Source organism: Vicugna pacos, chromosome 12 (assembly GCF_048564905.1).
Source record: "Vicugna pacos chromosome 12, VicPac4, whole genome shotgun sequence".
NCBI classification, from domain to species: domain Eukaryota; kingdom Metazoa; phylum Chordata; class Mammalia; order Artiodactyla; family Camelidae; genus Vicugna; species Vicugna pacos.
The window spans coordinates 63,151,821-63,167,293 of NC_132998.1; the positions used below are offsets into that span (position 1 = coordinate 63,151,821).

The following is a 15,473-nucleotide window of genomic DNA, read 5'->3' on the forward strand; positions in this document are numbered from 1 at the left end:
CCATCCCCTGATTTATCCCTTCCACCCCTTCCCATTGGTAACCATAGTTTGTTTTCTATGTCCATGAGTCTGTTTTTGGTTTGTAAATAGAATTTGTATCATTTTTGAAGGTAGCTGGTTTTAATCTGTGTTTCACAGAAGAGGAAATAGAAATGCAGGAAGGTTAAATAACTAACGTGGGGCTCATCCTACTGACCCAGGTCAGTCGGACTCGAGCCCTGCGTCCCATAAAGCTGTGGGTCTCAGAGCCCAGCTAGAATGACCGTGTGCAGCTCCCTGTCCCCCAGCTCAGCTCACTGCAGCTGCACTCTCCCTTTCTTCTCTGTCCCCAGACCAAGCCCACCAAGGGCAGCCCATCATTCTCTCTACCAATTTCCTTAGCCCAGTGCCCGGCACACGCAGGTGGGCCCAGAAACTTCTGTGGGTCTAAATTGCGGATGCTATCCAAGCGCCCACAGGCAGCAAAAAATCTTTATTTAAATATGCATGTGCGGGATGGGATTATTTTATAATATTTTGTACTGTTTATACTTTATATATAAATGTATAATAATATATTTAATATATTAATATATAAATAGTATTTTCTATAAATTTATGTATTTATATATAAATTATACTTTCTATAATATACTTCCTATAAATTTATATAAATATGTTTATATATTTATATAGATACGTATTTCTATAAAATAAGATATACAGGTATATGCAGAAGTTTATTAAATATCAAATTAATATATATTTTATTTGTAATAGTATTTGTATATAAATTAGATTCTTGATCTATTTTAAATAAGTTTATTTATTTTTTCTATTATATGGTTATAATAGATTTCATAATTATACCATATATTTACATATCATATTAACTTATGATATTTAGTAATATAACAATATATAGAAATAACTATATCCGATGGTAGCTTGCAGAAGCGTCCCCTGCACCTCTGTGGGTCCTCTGTCCTAGAATAGTTCCCAGGCTCACCCAGCCGCTCACCGCTTTCGTTCGCGCACCCCGAGCCCCTCCTGGCCCCGCCCCTCCTGCCCCCGCCCCTGGGGTGGGTGGAGTCAGCAGGTAACCGAGGCCCCACTGAGGCTGGTGGGAGCCAGTGCTGGTCTCCGGCCTGGGGAGAGGAGAGGGTGACGCTGGTGGGAGGACTGCGGGGACAGGAGAGCATGCGGCCGTGCTCACCGCAGGGGCCACGCGGACCCGGCCGGACTGTGCCCAGGGAGGGGCAGGCAGGAGTGACCTGGTTATCAGGCGCCGCTGGCAAGCCGAGGGTGCTGACAAGCCCACGTCTGTAGCCGGGAGCTGAAGATGTTCGTGATGTTCGAACAGGACAAAGCTGCGATGTCATCGCCAGGTGGGGACAGAGAAAGGGTGCTGACAGCCCGCAGAAGCCTGTGCTCACCTCTCCATCGGAGCTGAAGCCCTCGTTTGCTCAGAACAGCCTGGAATCCACCCCGCTGCGGGGCGTTTCACTCTGAAACAGAAGCCCAGGGAGTGAAGAGGGGGATGTCGTGCCCCAATTCCCCTTCTGAGCGTGAACGTGGTGGTCCTGCCCGGGAACTGGCTGCAGGAGCAAAAGGCCTTCGTGCCCCTTCAGTCTGCTCAGAGCCCTCGCTGCATGCCGGACGGGTGCCACGGGTCTGCCTACGCTGCCCTGTGCACATTTCCCAAGTCTGCAGCGGGGCTATTTGTAAAAACTAGACTGGAATCAGCCATTTGATGCAGGAAACAATTGGGAGCTATTTCTCAGTAAGTGAGTGAGGAGCTGCAGGCTCCGAGGTGTTCCTGGTGGGCATCCTGGTGGTGGTGTGCCAGAACCATGGACTCTTTTCAACCTTGACTTCAGTGACGTCATGTGGGGAGCCTGAAATCGGCTGTGGAAATTGTCAGATGGTATAACCAGGCAGCCAACTCTTCCAGCCCAGCCCTGCACCACACGACTGTGAGGAAGTCCTAATATCAAAGTGGTTGGGATGCAGGAGAGACCCTGGAGTCGTCCATCCCTAAATGTCAACAGCTATTGGTGACACCTGCTCTGTGCCCGGGACACAGGGAGGGGCACTTCCTCCAAGAAGCCTTTCCTGACTCCCCCAGCCTTCCTTCCTTACATCCATTCTCGTGCCTGCTGGACAAGATACAGGTATCTATCAGAGCCTGCACTCACCTAGATCCTCCACTGGCTTTGAAACCAGGATTCTATCAGTTTTCTCTGTGTCACCACTCCCAGTCCCTGTTGAATGTGTGACTGAATGTGGAGCTGAAGAGCTGAGCCCGCCGGTCTGGTGGGGAGGTGGCCCCGCACACACCTGGAGCTCACACCTCAGCAGACGCTGTGCTGGGGTATCTGGACCATACAGCGCAGAAGCTCAGGGACACATGTCATCATTTGCTCGCTGAGGAATCTGAAACCCAGAAAGAGTGGTGGTCTTGTCATAGTCCAGTCAGAATGGTAGCACTCACCCGAGCCTCACCCGTCTCATCCCAGACACAGGAGCGTCCTCTCCATGAGCCTTTGGGCAGGTGCTCTGCATAGGCAGGCAGCGCCAGCAGGGTCTAGCCTGGAGACGTGGAGCTGCCAGGCGCAGGTTTAGGGAGAGTTATGGGATCCACTCTAACCCAATCTGTTTCCCTGCGAATCTGCAGAACGCCTGGGGCGGCTCCCTCTCCCACCCTGACCAAGCTGAGCTTGTCCGCCCTGCAGCCTTGGCAGGTGAGGCCACGGAGGCCTCTTCCTGCTGCCTACCCAGGTCCAGGCAGAACTCTATGCCACCCCCAGCAGCTTCACACAGCAGGTTTCTGCTTCCCCAGAGGAGACACCTGTCACCCCTCTGCCACCTGTCCTCCTGATTTCCCTGACCCATTGCCGCTGCTCTGGCTGGACCCGAGCCACTTCTTGCTCACCTGTTAGCATGAACACTGAACGATGAGCTCACGGGTCACCATTTTAAAAAGAGGTATGGAGAGTGCAGGGTATGTCCCCTAGGGAATCGGGACATCTGTGCTCGGGTAGAGTTTCCAGGACCCCTCTACAATCCTCCGTAGGAGTGATTCACAGAAGAGGATCACACTTGTTTTGTTTCTTCCCAAGGGTCAGAACTGGGCATAGTGGGTAGGAGGGAGGGGGACAGGTGTCCACTGGGCATCTATACCAGGCCAGGCCCTTTATCTAGGCTCTTAGATCCTCTGTCAGGTAGGTGATGGTCGGGGACGAAACCTGGGCTCAGAGAGAACAGGGGCTGGCATTGCCCCTCAGCCATCTGACTCCAAAGCCCACACACACAGGCTCCCCCACAGTCTGAGCTGCACACAGTGAAAGGTTGCAGCCAGCTCACCATCACTCGTCCCTAGAGGTGGCAGCAGAGCCCAGGGGACCACTTGGAGGGAGAAGCCAGGCGGGAGACTCAAGCATCTGGCTCAGGTGGGACCTGACGTGGTCTCAGGCCTTCCCCAGCTCTGAAATTCCTGGAGGGGAAACATTTCCCACATCTCCACGTTGCTTCATTCCCTGCTAACTTCCAGAACACCCTCTGCTCTCTCCCCAGGTGTCGTGCGCCAGGTGCGGCCCATCGTGGGCCCGTTTCACGCTGTCCTGAAGCTGGAGATGAACTATGTGGTCGGGGGTGTGGTGTCCCACCGAAATGTCGTCAACGTCCACATCTTCGTCTCTGAGTACTGGTTCTGAGGGCTGGTGCGCAGTGCAGCCAAGTCTGTGCCTCCAGGCCAAGTCATTGCTGATAACGCCTGTGTCCTGCCCCTGTTTGTACCACCCAGACATACCTTGATTTTAAGCATTTGTTTGTAGTGTTAGGCTGATGTGTATTAACCTGGGCCAGATGTGTAAGTCCAGCTGATGTATTTTGGTGTTTGAATAATGAGTCCAATTACTTAACTGTTTGGTTGAAAACCTTGCTTATTTTTTTAATGCAAAAGTTAGATTTTGCTCCCTTTTTCTGCCTGGGGACTGGGCATTTTGCTAAGGACCAAGGGGAAAAAAAGACATTTTTCAGGGGGCAGCTAGTCCAAATGCCAAGGGAAGACCAGTTCTTGCCCTGATTTTATGAAGCTGAACATTTGGTACTTTTTTTTTTTTTGCCAGTCAGAGTTTGTACGTGCAATTCTAAGGACATGGCTGCCAAAGAATAGCATGTATGACAAATTCTGCTCAGAATCAGCGTGCCACAGTGCCTCGGGGAGCACTTAGAAGGTGAATTACTGCTCTGCGGAAACAGAAAAATCCCTCAGTAAAGACACAGCCCATTAGGTTTGTGTGCAGCTCCAGTGTGTTCATCAGGGGAATGGCTGGGTCTTCTGCACCTGCATCCACCTGTTATCATAGGTGGGGGAATAAACTGCTCTGTGATCCTCCTGATGGCCTGTGCAAGGGAGTCTTTCAAGACAGGGTCTCCCCACCAGCACAGGGCCTGGGAATGTTCCCCGAAGCCTTCTCAGAGACCCTTCTGCCTCTGGGGTGGGGCCCAGTGTGTGTGTTGGAAAAGCGGCCAACCCACATCATTTCTGACAGCATGCCCGCCCCCTGAGGAGCTTGGCTCAAGCACCTTCTATGCCCCACACTCAGCCCAGCAGGCACATCTCTGAGCTCCGTTGACGAGGTCCCTCGTGGGTGTTCTTTTTTTTTTTAATTTTTTAAACACGATTTTTTTTCTTTTTCTTTTTCTTTTTCTTTTTCTTTTTGCTGGGGAGGGGGAGGCAATTAGGCTAATTTATTTACTTGTTTATTATTATATTTTAATGGATCCAGGACCTTGTGCATGCTAAGCATGCACTCTACCACTGAGCTATACCCTCCCCCTCCTTATGGGCATTCTGATCCCCTCTAGAAGGTTCTGGGGGGAAATAATGGTTCCCTGCAGCAGGAAAGAGAGATGGCCCCAGTGCACCGAATCCCGGCGCACTAGGCAGGTGGTGCTTCATTTATTCCTCCCGGCAACCCAGCCAGGTGGGCGAGATCAGGCCTGATTTTGAGATGAGCAGACTGGGCTCAGAAGGAGAAACTCAGCTGCCCCAAATCATGCAACTTTCTAGAGAGAAAAAGGGATTTACATTCAGTTTTTCATACTCCAAACTCCGTTCGTGTCTAAAACCCTGTGTCAGATGAGACATGGACAGACTGGACTTTGGGGTTTCCCGCCACCACCTTCAGCATGGACGGGGGGCCAGGAGCACCCTACACTCCAAAGCCTGCTTGGACCTGCAGGGATTCAGCATCCACACCCTTCATTTCAATACACACCTGTCCTCCAAATCCTGCCCTGAGTTTATCCCATCTTCTTAGGCATCCCATTCGTGCTGCAGCTCACCTGAGCAGCCTGGACCCTGGAACTAGCTGAGCTCTGGGCCCCTTACATGGGACTTCACACTCGCTGGGACTGGGACTTCAGTGTGCCTGGTGTTCTGGTCATTCAAGCCAGCCCTGCTCCAATTCTGTGGAATCTTTGGGACTCCCAGCATTTCTTAGGTCACTCCTTTGGGGCACTCGTCCATCAGAGGCAGGCCCAGGCCAGCCTGTCACAAGGTCTGCTGGGGTGTGGGCATCTTGAGCTGGCGGGACAGGGAAGAATCACTGTGGGGCTGGACTGTTCTGGGAGTCAGGTCCAGGGAGGAGGAGAGTGAAGGGGACATCTGAGCCGCTCTCGATGCCAATGAATTGGGGTCTTGGCAGGGAAGGGGAGGGTGCCTGGGGTCTGACCACAGGAATGGAAGCCTCAGTAAAAGGGGCAGGAAATGCGGAGCCTGCATAGGGTTCTGGTTTCCCACCTACAGCCTGCAGTCTGCAGAACCCAGTCCAACGCCCAGGCCGTTGGAGGGGGAGCTTCCTGGAAGCCTCCTCCTTCCCGAGGCCTGGGTGGAGCCCGTGGAAAGACGTTAGTGCCGACTCCTGGGAAAAGGCCTTTCCCGTGCTTTCAATAGGGGTTAGGATGAGAGGCGCCATTGGTGGGCAGAGCCAAGCCTCCTGCTGTTGATTGGCTCTCAGACGAGCACATGACACAAGCTGGCCAATCAGCTCTTCCTGAGGAAAAGCGGCGGGGCGTGAAGAAGGCAGAGGAGAAGCCGTGAGGTCAGGGAGCTGCGGATGGGAAAGCAGAGGGCAAAAGAGGATGCGGAGTCCTGATCCTGCCTAATTGAGAGAGTAAGAGGGGCCGGTCCGAACCTCACCTGGGAGGAGCTAGCTGTGTGGTCGCTGCCATCTGCCAAGCCCCAGTTTCTGTATCTGCAAAATGGAGCCAGGAATGCCTGCTCAGCTGCCTTGCTCCTAGATGGCAGTGAGCAGTGCTGGCGGTGACGAGCGCAAAAGGGCTTCGCAACCGCACAGTGCTGGTTCCTGCGCGAGAGCTGATTTTCATGCATTTCGTTACAGGTAATGACGGTGGTGATGAAAAGGGTCAAGCCATGCAAATGTGCTCCAGAAGCCAGGCATCTTTTTAATTCTGCGTTCCCTTTTCTTAATCATCCGTGAGAGACTCGGTGTAAACAGTTGTGTACATTACACACGAGCCTAATTTTTCATATTTCGTATCATGCTCCAGGTTGGGCACCTGATGGACAGCCAAGTATCCTATTATTTTTGCAAAGTGATTACTGTTAGGGCCCAGTGTCGGCTGCATTAGGGGACCAGAGCTGGCAGTGCCTCTAGGCCCCCTGACAACAGAGGTCGCTTCTTAATTGCAGCCTTAGAACAAAACAATTGAGAGGAATGGCTAAAGGGAAAGCTGTTTATAAGAAGGGACAGAGGGTAAACACCCACAGACACCAGGTTGAATCACTTTAGCTGAGCTGGTGGTAGAAGACACTTGGCGGGCAGGTTCCAGAAGGTCTCCTGCTGTGTCTGCTTTGAATCAGGGAACCTACTCTAATGTTCAGAGCAGTGCAGTGGCTTGTGGCAGGAGCATCTGGGTCACCTAGCGTCCTGGAGGGACCAGTGTTAAGGGCAGCAGAGCCCACCTGCCAACTAAAACCCAAGGAGATAATCAGCTTTTCTAAGTCCAAGCAAGTTTATCAAGTATGTTCAGGTGAAAAATCATGTTGCATTTTTTCTTTCCTTATATTCTATTATGAAAAATTTCAAATACACAGGAAGGTTGAAAGAATTTTACAGTGAATGCCGGGGTACCCACCACCTAGATTCTACCACTGACATTTTACAAGATCAGTTTGTGTTTTGAAGAAACGATGATTTGATGAGATACTCAATTTAACATGGAAGAGGCTCGTGGGTTTTGCAGGCTGAAGTTCAGGTCCAGCCGCTTACGAGCTGTGTGGCCTTGGGCACACGGCTTCGTGTCCCAGAGCCTCGTTTTCCCTGCTGCAAAATGAAAACTACATGTACTTCATAGGGGTGGTTGTAAAGAGCAAACAGGGTGGTTACATAGAACACTCAAGAACTGCCACGTAGTGGGTCCCCAATAAATAAGCACTGTCATTACAAGTACAGTTAAAGGAGATTTTCTTCATTCAATTAGATGCCACATCTTACTAGAGCCTTGTGAGGACGGACAGTAGAGGCAGCGAGACTCCGGAAGAGTTTATAAAAGAACAGTCTTAAGTGGTTTGGGTGACGTGGCTTCAGCAGCAGAACCTTTGCTGGTTGGTTGGGGACCTGGGGCTCCAGATGTGGTCATCTGGTTCCAGGCAGGGCTCTGGGCCACTCATAGCCCAGGCGATCAGAGCCAGGGGTGAGAGGCTGGGCAGGACCCCTATGCACCAGCCCCAAGTCTGGTTGGAGTGGGGCAGGGAGGGGACTGAGGAAAGGAGGGGTGGCTGGAAGGACACCCCTCCCCCAACCCCGGCTCTGTTTGTTGAACGAAATAGTTTCAAGTTAGAAGACACCATTTATCTATGTGTAGGCAATTGACTAGTGTCCCCTCAAAACATACATTCAAGTCCTAACCCTCCCAGGCCTGTGAAAGTGCCTATTTGGGAATCGAGTCTTTGCAGATGTGAACAAGTTGCAGAGCGGGGTGAGCTCACCCTGGATTTAGGGTGGGCCTTAAATCCAGTGACTGGTGTCATCACAATGGAAGGAAAGGGACACTTGACCCCAGACCCAGAGGCAAAGGCTGTGTGAAAATGGAGGCGGACGCTGGAGTGAGGTGTCCCCATGCTGGAAATGGCTGGCCACCACCGAAGCTGGGAGAGAGGCCGGGGAAGAAGTCCCCCCCGGAGCCTCCAGAGGGAACCAGCCCTGAGGACACCGTGGTGTCTGACCACTGGCCTCCAGACTGTGAGACAATAGACATCTGCTGTTTTAAGCCACTAAGTTTGTGGTAATGTGTTAAAGCAGCCCGGGAGACTGACAACTGACGTGTGTGTGCGTGTACGTGCGCGTATACGTGTATGTACATATATATGTAAATTCCTGCTCAATATTGTATCTCTTGGTTTATCGATTTCTCAGAGAGCATAGCTAGTGAACCCACACTGTTACTTCCTCACGGGTCTCAAGGACGTGGCACACTTGCACGTGGGTGCGCGTGCCATGCGTGCTCCCCTGGTCTCAGTTGCTAGGAGAGCAGCTCCGTCTGTGGCACCAGTTTCCCTGGGGGTTGCTGCCAGAGGGAGGACAGAGCACAGGGAATCGCCTCCCTCCGCATGGCTGGTGCCATGAGACCAAGCGAGTGGCACAGAACATGAAGTGCTCCTGCCTCCCGTTTGGACAGTTCATCTGTGGTTCCCAGTGTCCACTGCAAGTTCAAGGTGTCACCATTTCAGGATGACACATTCTGGGGCATTAGGAGGCTTTGGCTCGCGATAATGAGTAATCCATCTTTAACAGCGGGTTTATTAATATTTGTGGCAGCTCCTGCATGAATGAGTGTGATTTAAGTAAGCAATGGCCTTATAATTATGCATGAAATGACACGTGGGAAGGGGTCAGCAACACAAGTCAGAGTGAAGCGATTACTTTGAATCATTAAAACCTCCTGGACTTGGTCTCCCTGCAGATAAACGTCCCTCTGGCTTGTTCGCTGTGGGTTTTCTGCGAGCACTCAACAGTCCGGTGCTTTGATTCTGTGAACCGCCTTCTGGATGGTGTATTTGGTGCCCCATGAAATGAATACAGATCTCTTCCTAGTTGGAGCCGGTCAATGGGCCTCCCCAACACCTGCCCCTCCAAGTGCCCTGACCTCCAGGTCCTGCTTCCTCCTGGTAATTTGCTCCTTTAGAGGAAAGCACACTTGACCCCAAGTCTTCCACCTCACTTGTAAGCCCCTGAACCTTCTGGCCCCACTCCTTCCATCTACTCTCTTCAGTTCATTCATTCATTACTTCATTTCACCTCCTCCCCCTGGTGAATCTCTTCACCTGGGTCTCCTCCCCTCTCTACCCAGTCCTCCCCTTGGCTGCCAGGTTATCTTCCCAAAACCCAGATTGGATGCAGCTCCTCCTGGTCTCAGATCCTTCAGGGCCTCCCACCCCAGCCTGGCGGCGTGGCTACAGGACCCCTTCACACCTGGGCCACAACCTGCCCTCCCATCACCCTCACTCTGCATGGGCGCCACACACACAGAGCTCAGCAGCCTCGGACATTTAGGCCTCTGAGGCTTTGCCCACGGGGGCATCTCCATCTGGAACAATACCCTTTCCACCTTCTCTGCCTGGTGAACCTCTCCTGACCCCGCATTACCCAGCATAAAATGCCACCTCCTTTGGGTATGTATCCAAAAGAATTGAAAGCAGCAACTCGAACTGATGTTTGTACATACATGTTCAGAGCAGCATTGCTCATAATAGCCAAAAGATGGAAATAACCCAAGTACCCATCAACAGACGCCTGGATCAGGAAGATGTGGTCTATACCCACAGTGGAACATCACTCCTGCATGACAAAGGATGGAGTTTTGATATATGCTCCTACACGGACAGACCTTAGAAACAGACGCTTCATGGATTAAGACAGGCATGGGGCAAAGATGATACGATTCTACTTATTAGGTCCCGAGAATAGGCAAATTCATGGAGACGAAAAGTAAAATAGAAGCTTCTAGGGGCTGGGGGAGGGAGTTAGTATTTATGGGCACAGAGTTCTTGGGGGAGGATGAAGAAGTTGTGGGTAAAGACAGTATAGGTAGAACAACACGGTGAACGTGTTCAGTGTCACGAGTTGTACAAACACCAACAGTGAAAATGATAAATATGCTGTGTATATTTTACCATAATTTTTTGAAAACTAAAAAAGAAAGGCCAGCTTCTCTGAGACACCTCCAAGTGCCCTGACCTCCAGGCCTCGCTTCCTGGTCTTTTCCTCCCTTCTCTGTTGTACTTCCGGAACCCTTCTGTGGTGCTTGCTCGCTGAGCTGTACTTTAAAGGCCCCTTCGGTGTCTGTCCCCTGCCAGACACGGAACACCTGGAGAGCGTTTGTCACTCTGGGTCTCTCCCAGCACAGTGTCAGGCACAGAATAGGCTCTCAGGAGATGTTTACTGGATGGAAAATATAAAAACCTCTGTGTTCTGGACTGAATTTTGTTGTTCCCCCCACCCCCAATTCTTATGTCTAAGCCCTAACCTCTACTAGGACTGTATTTGGAGATAGGGCCTTTTGTGAAAGTAACTATGGTTAAAGCAGGTCATAAGGGCGGGGCCCTGATCTGATAGGGTTGGTGTCCTTGCAAGGAGAGCAAGAGACACCAGAGCTCTGAGTCCCCACCGTGTGAGGACACAGCGGGAAGGTAGCTGTTCACAAGCCAGGAAGAGAGACCTCTACAGGACCTGAATCTCTGCCCCTTGGGCCTGGACGTCCCAGACCCCAGCACTCTGAGAAACACATGCCTGCTGTTTAAGGCCCGCGGTCTTTGGTATTTTGTGATGGTGGTCCAAGCTGACTAATATGGCCGTCGGAGGGGAAGGGATGGAATGCTCACAGACGGGGCCCTCGAGCCATTTGCTGATTGGTAATAGTGTGGAGCGCGAGTCAGCAGCTGGCAGAGAGAGAGGGGAGCTGAGGAGGGGCAGGGGTTCTAGGGGCTTCTTGGCCTCCTGAGAATTCAGATGTTACAGGGTTTCATGGCATGAAAAGTTCTTTCCAAGATCTAAGTACACCCCTCCTCATCCTCTACTTCTCTCCCAAAATATATCTCCAGCGTCCCCAGAAAAGAGCCCATTGAAGAGCCAAAGATTTAAACTCAAATCTGCCCCAAACCAGGCCTGAAGCGTTGGTCTCCCCTCCCCAGCTTCCTTGTGCCCTTGACCGATGTCCTCTCCAGGTCAAGTCTGTGTTCAGCGGGCAAGGTTGACAAAGACCAGGAGCCATATCAGCTTCCTCCACCTGCCCCGCCCCCTGACCTCTGATCTGGCCCAAGGACCACCACGTCTCCTTCCAATTCCATGCTGCCATAGTGTGTTAATACTGCCGACTTCGGAGGGAGAGGTGGTAGTAACGCTAGAAAGGGCTTGTGTGACAGAACTCTCTAGCCACAGTTCAGGCTTTACAAACGAGAAATACGTGTGTAAGCTGGGCTCACCCCGAAGTGCTGGGTGTGGCTTTACCTGCAGCCTGCTGGCCTTATGGGCCAGAAATTAGAAAGGAAAGTTTTCCATTCTGCAGAGGGAGATGCTCTTCCCCCACGGCCTCTCTTGACAACTTGATGGTTGCTCTTCTCAACCCAGCCTAGATAATTGCATAATTAATTGCATGCAGGTAACTCACCCAGAGAAGGTGGTTATTAGGAGCGAGGAGCCCGACGCCCACTGCCCTGGAAAGTGGCCAGGCTCCCAGGTGGAGGAGGCGCCCGCTGGTGTGCACGGGGCTCCTGTGCTCACATCTGTTCCCGGGAGCAGCTCGGCCTGAGAACCTGGTGGCTGTGCCTCTGCCTGTTTGCTCCGAGGCCATTCCTGGAACCAAGGCCCTGCCAGGGTGGTAGAAGTGAAGCTGTCTCCTTGCTTTGAGGTTGGAAAGAGTCAGGGGTTTCCCTGGGGGCTTTGGTCATTCCCACTTTGGGTTTCCTGAGATGCTTCTGGAAAGCCAGCCTCCACATCCTCCCTACTACACGCCCCCACCATGGTACACATAGCTGTGCATTTGCCTGGGGGTCTGATGCACACGCACCAGGGCTGGCTTCCTGAGCCCCGGTCAAGTCACAGTTCTGGGAACCACTGCAGCCCCTACCCTGCGGGGGCTCTCAGGCCTCAGGGAGCCTGGCCATTGCTCAGGGAGGGCTGCCACCTGGAGTGGGCACGCCCTGGTGCCGTCAGACCAAATGCTTTGGGTGCTGGAGACAGAGAAGTGGTCCCCAAATGGACTCAATTCTTTTTTAAAAAATATTTTATTTATCTATTATTGTATTATTTAATTACTTTATTTTGGTGGGGGGAGGTAATTAGGCTCATTTATTTTTAGAGGAGGTGCTGGGGATTGAACCCAGGACCTCATGGGTGCTATGCATGTGCTCTACCTCTTGAGCTATACCCTCCCACCTTGATTCTTTAAATTAACCCCCACCCCCACCATTCTTGGCCTCTCGGGGCCTCATCTGTCAGGCCCCGATTTCCAAGGGCCTCTCCCCAGTCTGCAGTTGCAGGGCCTGGGAAGACACGCCATGGTCCTGCAGGGGCAGGGAGGATGGGGGTCAGCCCTGAGTTGTGGTCAAGGGGCCGGTGGAACAACTGCATCAGCATCAGGCCAGTGGCCGGCAGGCCTCCATCTCCCTTTCTCTGCAGAAAATCTAGGGCCAAAGCACATGGTCTCTGTTTGTGGTCAGCTTGTGACCATTTGCCTGTGAGCCTGGGATAATTGTAGCATATGGTGCAGAGGCCCAAGCTGTGGAGAAGCCTGGAGCCCCCTTCCCGCACCCCTCCCTCTGCACACATGCCCCTACGTGGACCTGGGACCCTGGCTTTGGGCAAGACTGTTAAGGAGAGGGACAGACAGGGGTGGGAGGTGGGGGAGAGGTGGGTTCCCCTTGTGGAACTGAGAAACGGGGGGAGTAGGGGGTAGGGGGCCTGGAACTGGGCCAAGGAAGAGGAGGTCACCTGGAGGGTGGGACCCAGAAGATACTGAAATGTCACAGAGCAGAGGTGGCCATCTGACGCCCCTGCTTGCAGACCTCTTGGGGATGTGGCCAAGTTCCCACCTCATCAGTGGGAAATCTAAGCACTCACTAGAGCCAACTGCGATGTAACATCAGGAGCAACTTTGACCTGACATCGCATTACTGCGTGAGACCCTCCCTCGCAGCCCCGTGCCCTGGTTCCTACGCTTTTAAGAGTGAATTATTCCAGTTGGTGGGTCGAGTGGCCAGTGATCCAGGCTCATTCCTAAGAGGCGAAAGCCTGTTCTGCATTTCTCGTCGTCAAGGGCAGAGCGATCCCAGGAGAGACCTTCAGAGCGCCACGAAAGCGCTTTCCTGCAAGCTCTTTCTCTGCGGCTAGAATGCTGCATGCACACTTCGTTCTTGCTCTAGACAGCGGAGCTGCCTGCCCTGGCGTGAGGAGTGTGGGTCTGCGCAAAGGAACTATGTCCGCACTGTCCCCCCAGGTTAGCAGAGTCCCCTGGTTAAAATCGCTTCTCCTGAGCCTTTGCTATTAGAACCTAAGAACCATTCCAGCAACGTTGCCCTGGAAACGTGGGCGCGTCTGCCCCCCAGGACCCAAATCGCAGCAGAGAAAGCGCATGTCATCCCTGGACCACACGCTGCTGACACTGAGGTCCCAGGAGAACCTACCCTGTCCTGTGCCGAGGGTGACGCACTGTTGATAATACTGGTGTTTTTGGTGAACAGGAAGTAATCCGCTCCACATAATTAATCCAGCTGGGATTTAGGAGCATTTTCCACATTTCAGACTTCTTCAGTTCCATGGGAAGAGAAAAAGAGCTGGTGTCTTTTTGTTTTCTTTCTTTTCTGTGCCACAAAAATTTGGCAGAAAATACCAACCTAGGGTAGCATGAGAAAGTTTATTAGGTTGGTCTGTGGCTTTCCTGCCAACCTTTCTGTCTGTTATATGATACGGAGACGGACACAGCTGGGGGCAGGCCCGGCTTGGTGGGTGAGCACCCCAGGTCCTCGGTGGTACCAGGGTGTTTAGGGAGAGGCGGGGTGGGCGTGACAGGTAGGCGGAGCCCAGAGGTGGAAGCCATCCAGTGTTCACTGTCTGTTTCTAACAGAGATTGAGGGAAAAAAAAGACACTTTCAACTGGACCAGAATGACTTTTTTTACAGAAAGTGTCACCGGCTTGCATACGCCGTCTCCAGACAACACTGGGAGGTCATTGTCATGATGACCATTTTGCAGAGGGCAAACCTGAGCCTCAGAAATCAAAAGACTCACCCAGACTAGCACTCGACCAAGCTGCTGCTTCCTCCGGGGCCCTCGGACACTCATCCCACCACACGGGAAGGAGAGGCTGCTCTCCACCTAGGCTTGTAAACGCTGGCGTTGCGCAACCAGTCTTTCCACCTTGCAAACCAGATTCTGTTCAGTTTGATAAATATCGATTGAATATGTACTAGTTGCAAATCCCTGCATCCAAGTAGGTCTGAAATAAAAACAGCAGCACAAGAATAACCAGGGCAGCAGGCTCGGACACAGGGTCCAGGACAGGCTCCTCCGAGGCACGTGGGCCTAAAATCAGCTCAGCCAGTGAGGCTGCTCCCAGTACCAGAGGGCACCTAAATCGACTGCTGGAAAGGAAGTCCTTTTTTGACTTCTCCCTGTAGGACCAAACCCAAAGTCTATGGCTTTTCTGCAACTCATTTCAAGACCCTTCCAAGAGTTTTCTTCAACTGTATCAGTTTTCTCATCTGGAAAATGGGCCTAGTTATTACTCCCTGGCAGGGCTTTTGGCAGAAGGAAGCACAATGGTGACTGTAATGTACGGTGCCTGGCCAGAAGAGGCGCTCAGAAAAGACCTCTTCTGGTTCTTAGCCTCCTTCCCTGGGGATTTGCTTTCGTGGGCTCTCAGTAAGCATCACTTCCCTCTCCATTCTTTTTTTTTAATTTTAAGCAAATTTTTATTGTACATCTTCTATATCACAGGTATGGAGCAAGGCCCAGGGATACAGTGAACAAGAAACAGCCGCCAGCGGGGACTGTGGAGAATTGAGGGGGAAAGGGGTAGGGGAGAGTCAGGTCCAGAAGAAACTGGTTTCTTTAATTGTCTATTGCAAACTTGCTGACTAAGTTTTGTTTTCATCACTTTTATTTTGTTAGTTTTTTCTCTATGCAACAAGGTTTTTAAGACAAACCTCATTTCACAAATATTTAGAGAAATGAATTCTCAGAGAGCCAATGAATTGGTCATAATTTAACTTTGATAGTAAAAGTATCATAAGTATTTAGAATCCTAAGAACCAGTATCCCTTTTTACTTTGGGTATTGGGAAGCTCAAATCTAAATTTAATGTCCAATTGAACAATGCCCTACATTTAAGACTTCATTTTACCTTCAACTTTGTTTCTGATCTCTATTTCCTTACTCTATCATGTTTTTCACAAGATGTCATCTCAT

The 15,473-nt window shown here is 51.5% G+C and overlaps 1 protein-coding gene and 1 long non-coding RNA gene across 2 annotated transcripts in view; one reads left to right on the forward strand and one right to left on the reverse strand.

Annotated features, from left to right (window-relative positions):
• FBLN1 (fibulin 1) overlaps positions 1 to 3,902 on the forward strand; it is a 78,364-nt gene extending 74,462 nt beyond the window's left edge. Inside the window, exon 17 of the mRNA XM_072973691.1 lies at positions 3,556 to 3,902. Within this exon, the coding sequence (XP_072829792.1) occupies positions 3,556 to 3,695 (140 nt within the window). The 3' untranslated portion in view covers positions 3,696 to 3,902. The remainder of the gene's footprint in view (positions 1 to 3,555) is intronic.
• A 152-nt stretch (positions 3,903 to 4,054) lies between these two features.
• Positions 4,055 to 7,306, reverse strand: LOC140700308 (uncharacterized). Its single transcript, XR_012078713.1, has 2 exons — positions 5,789 to 7,306; positions 4,055 to 5,572 (listed from the first exon to the last, which is right to left on the reverse strand). It is a non-coding gene; the product is annotated as an uncharacterized lncRNA (long non-coding RNA).
• Positions 7,307 to 15,473: the final 8,167 nt, after the last annotated feature.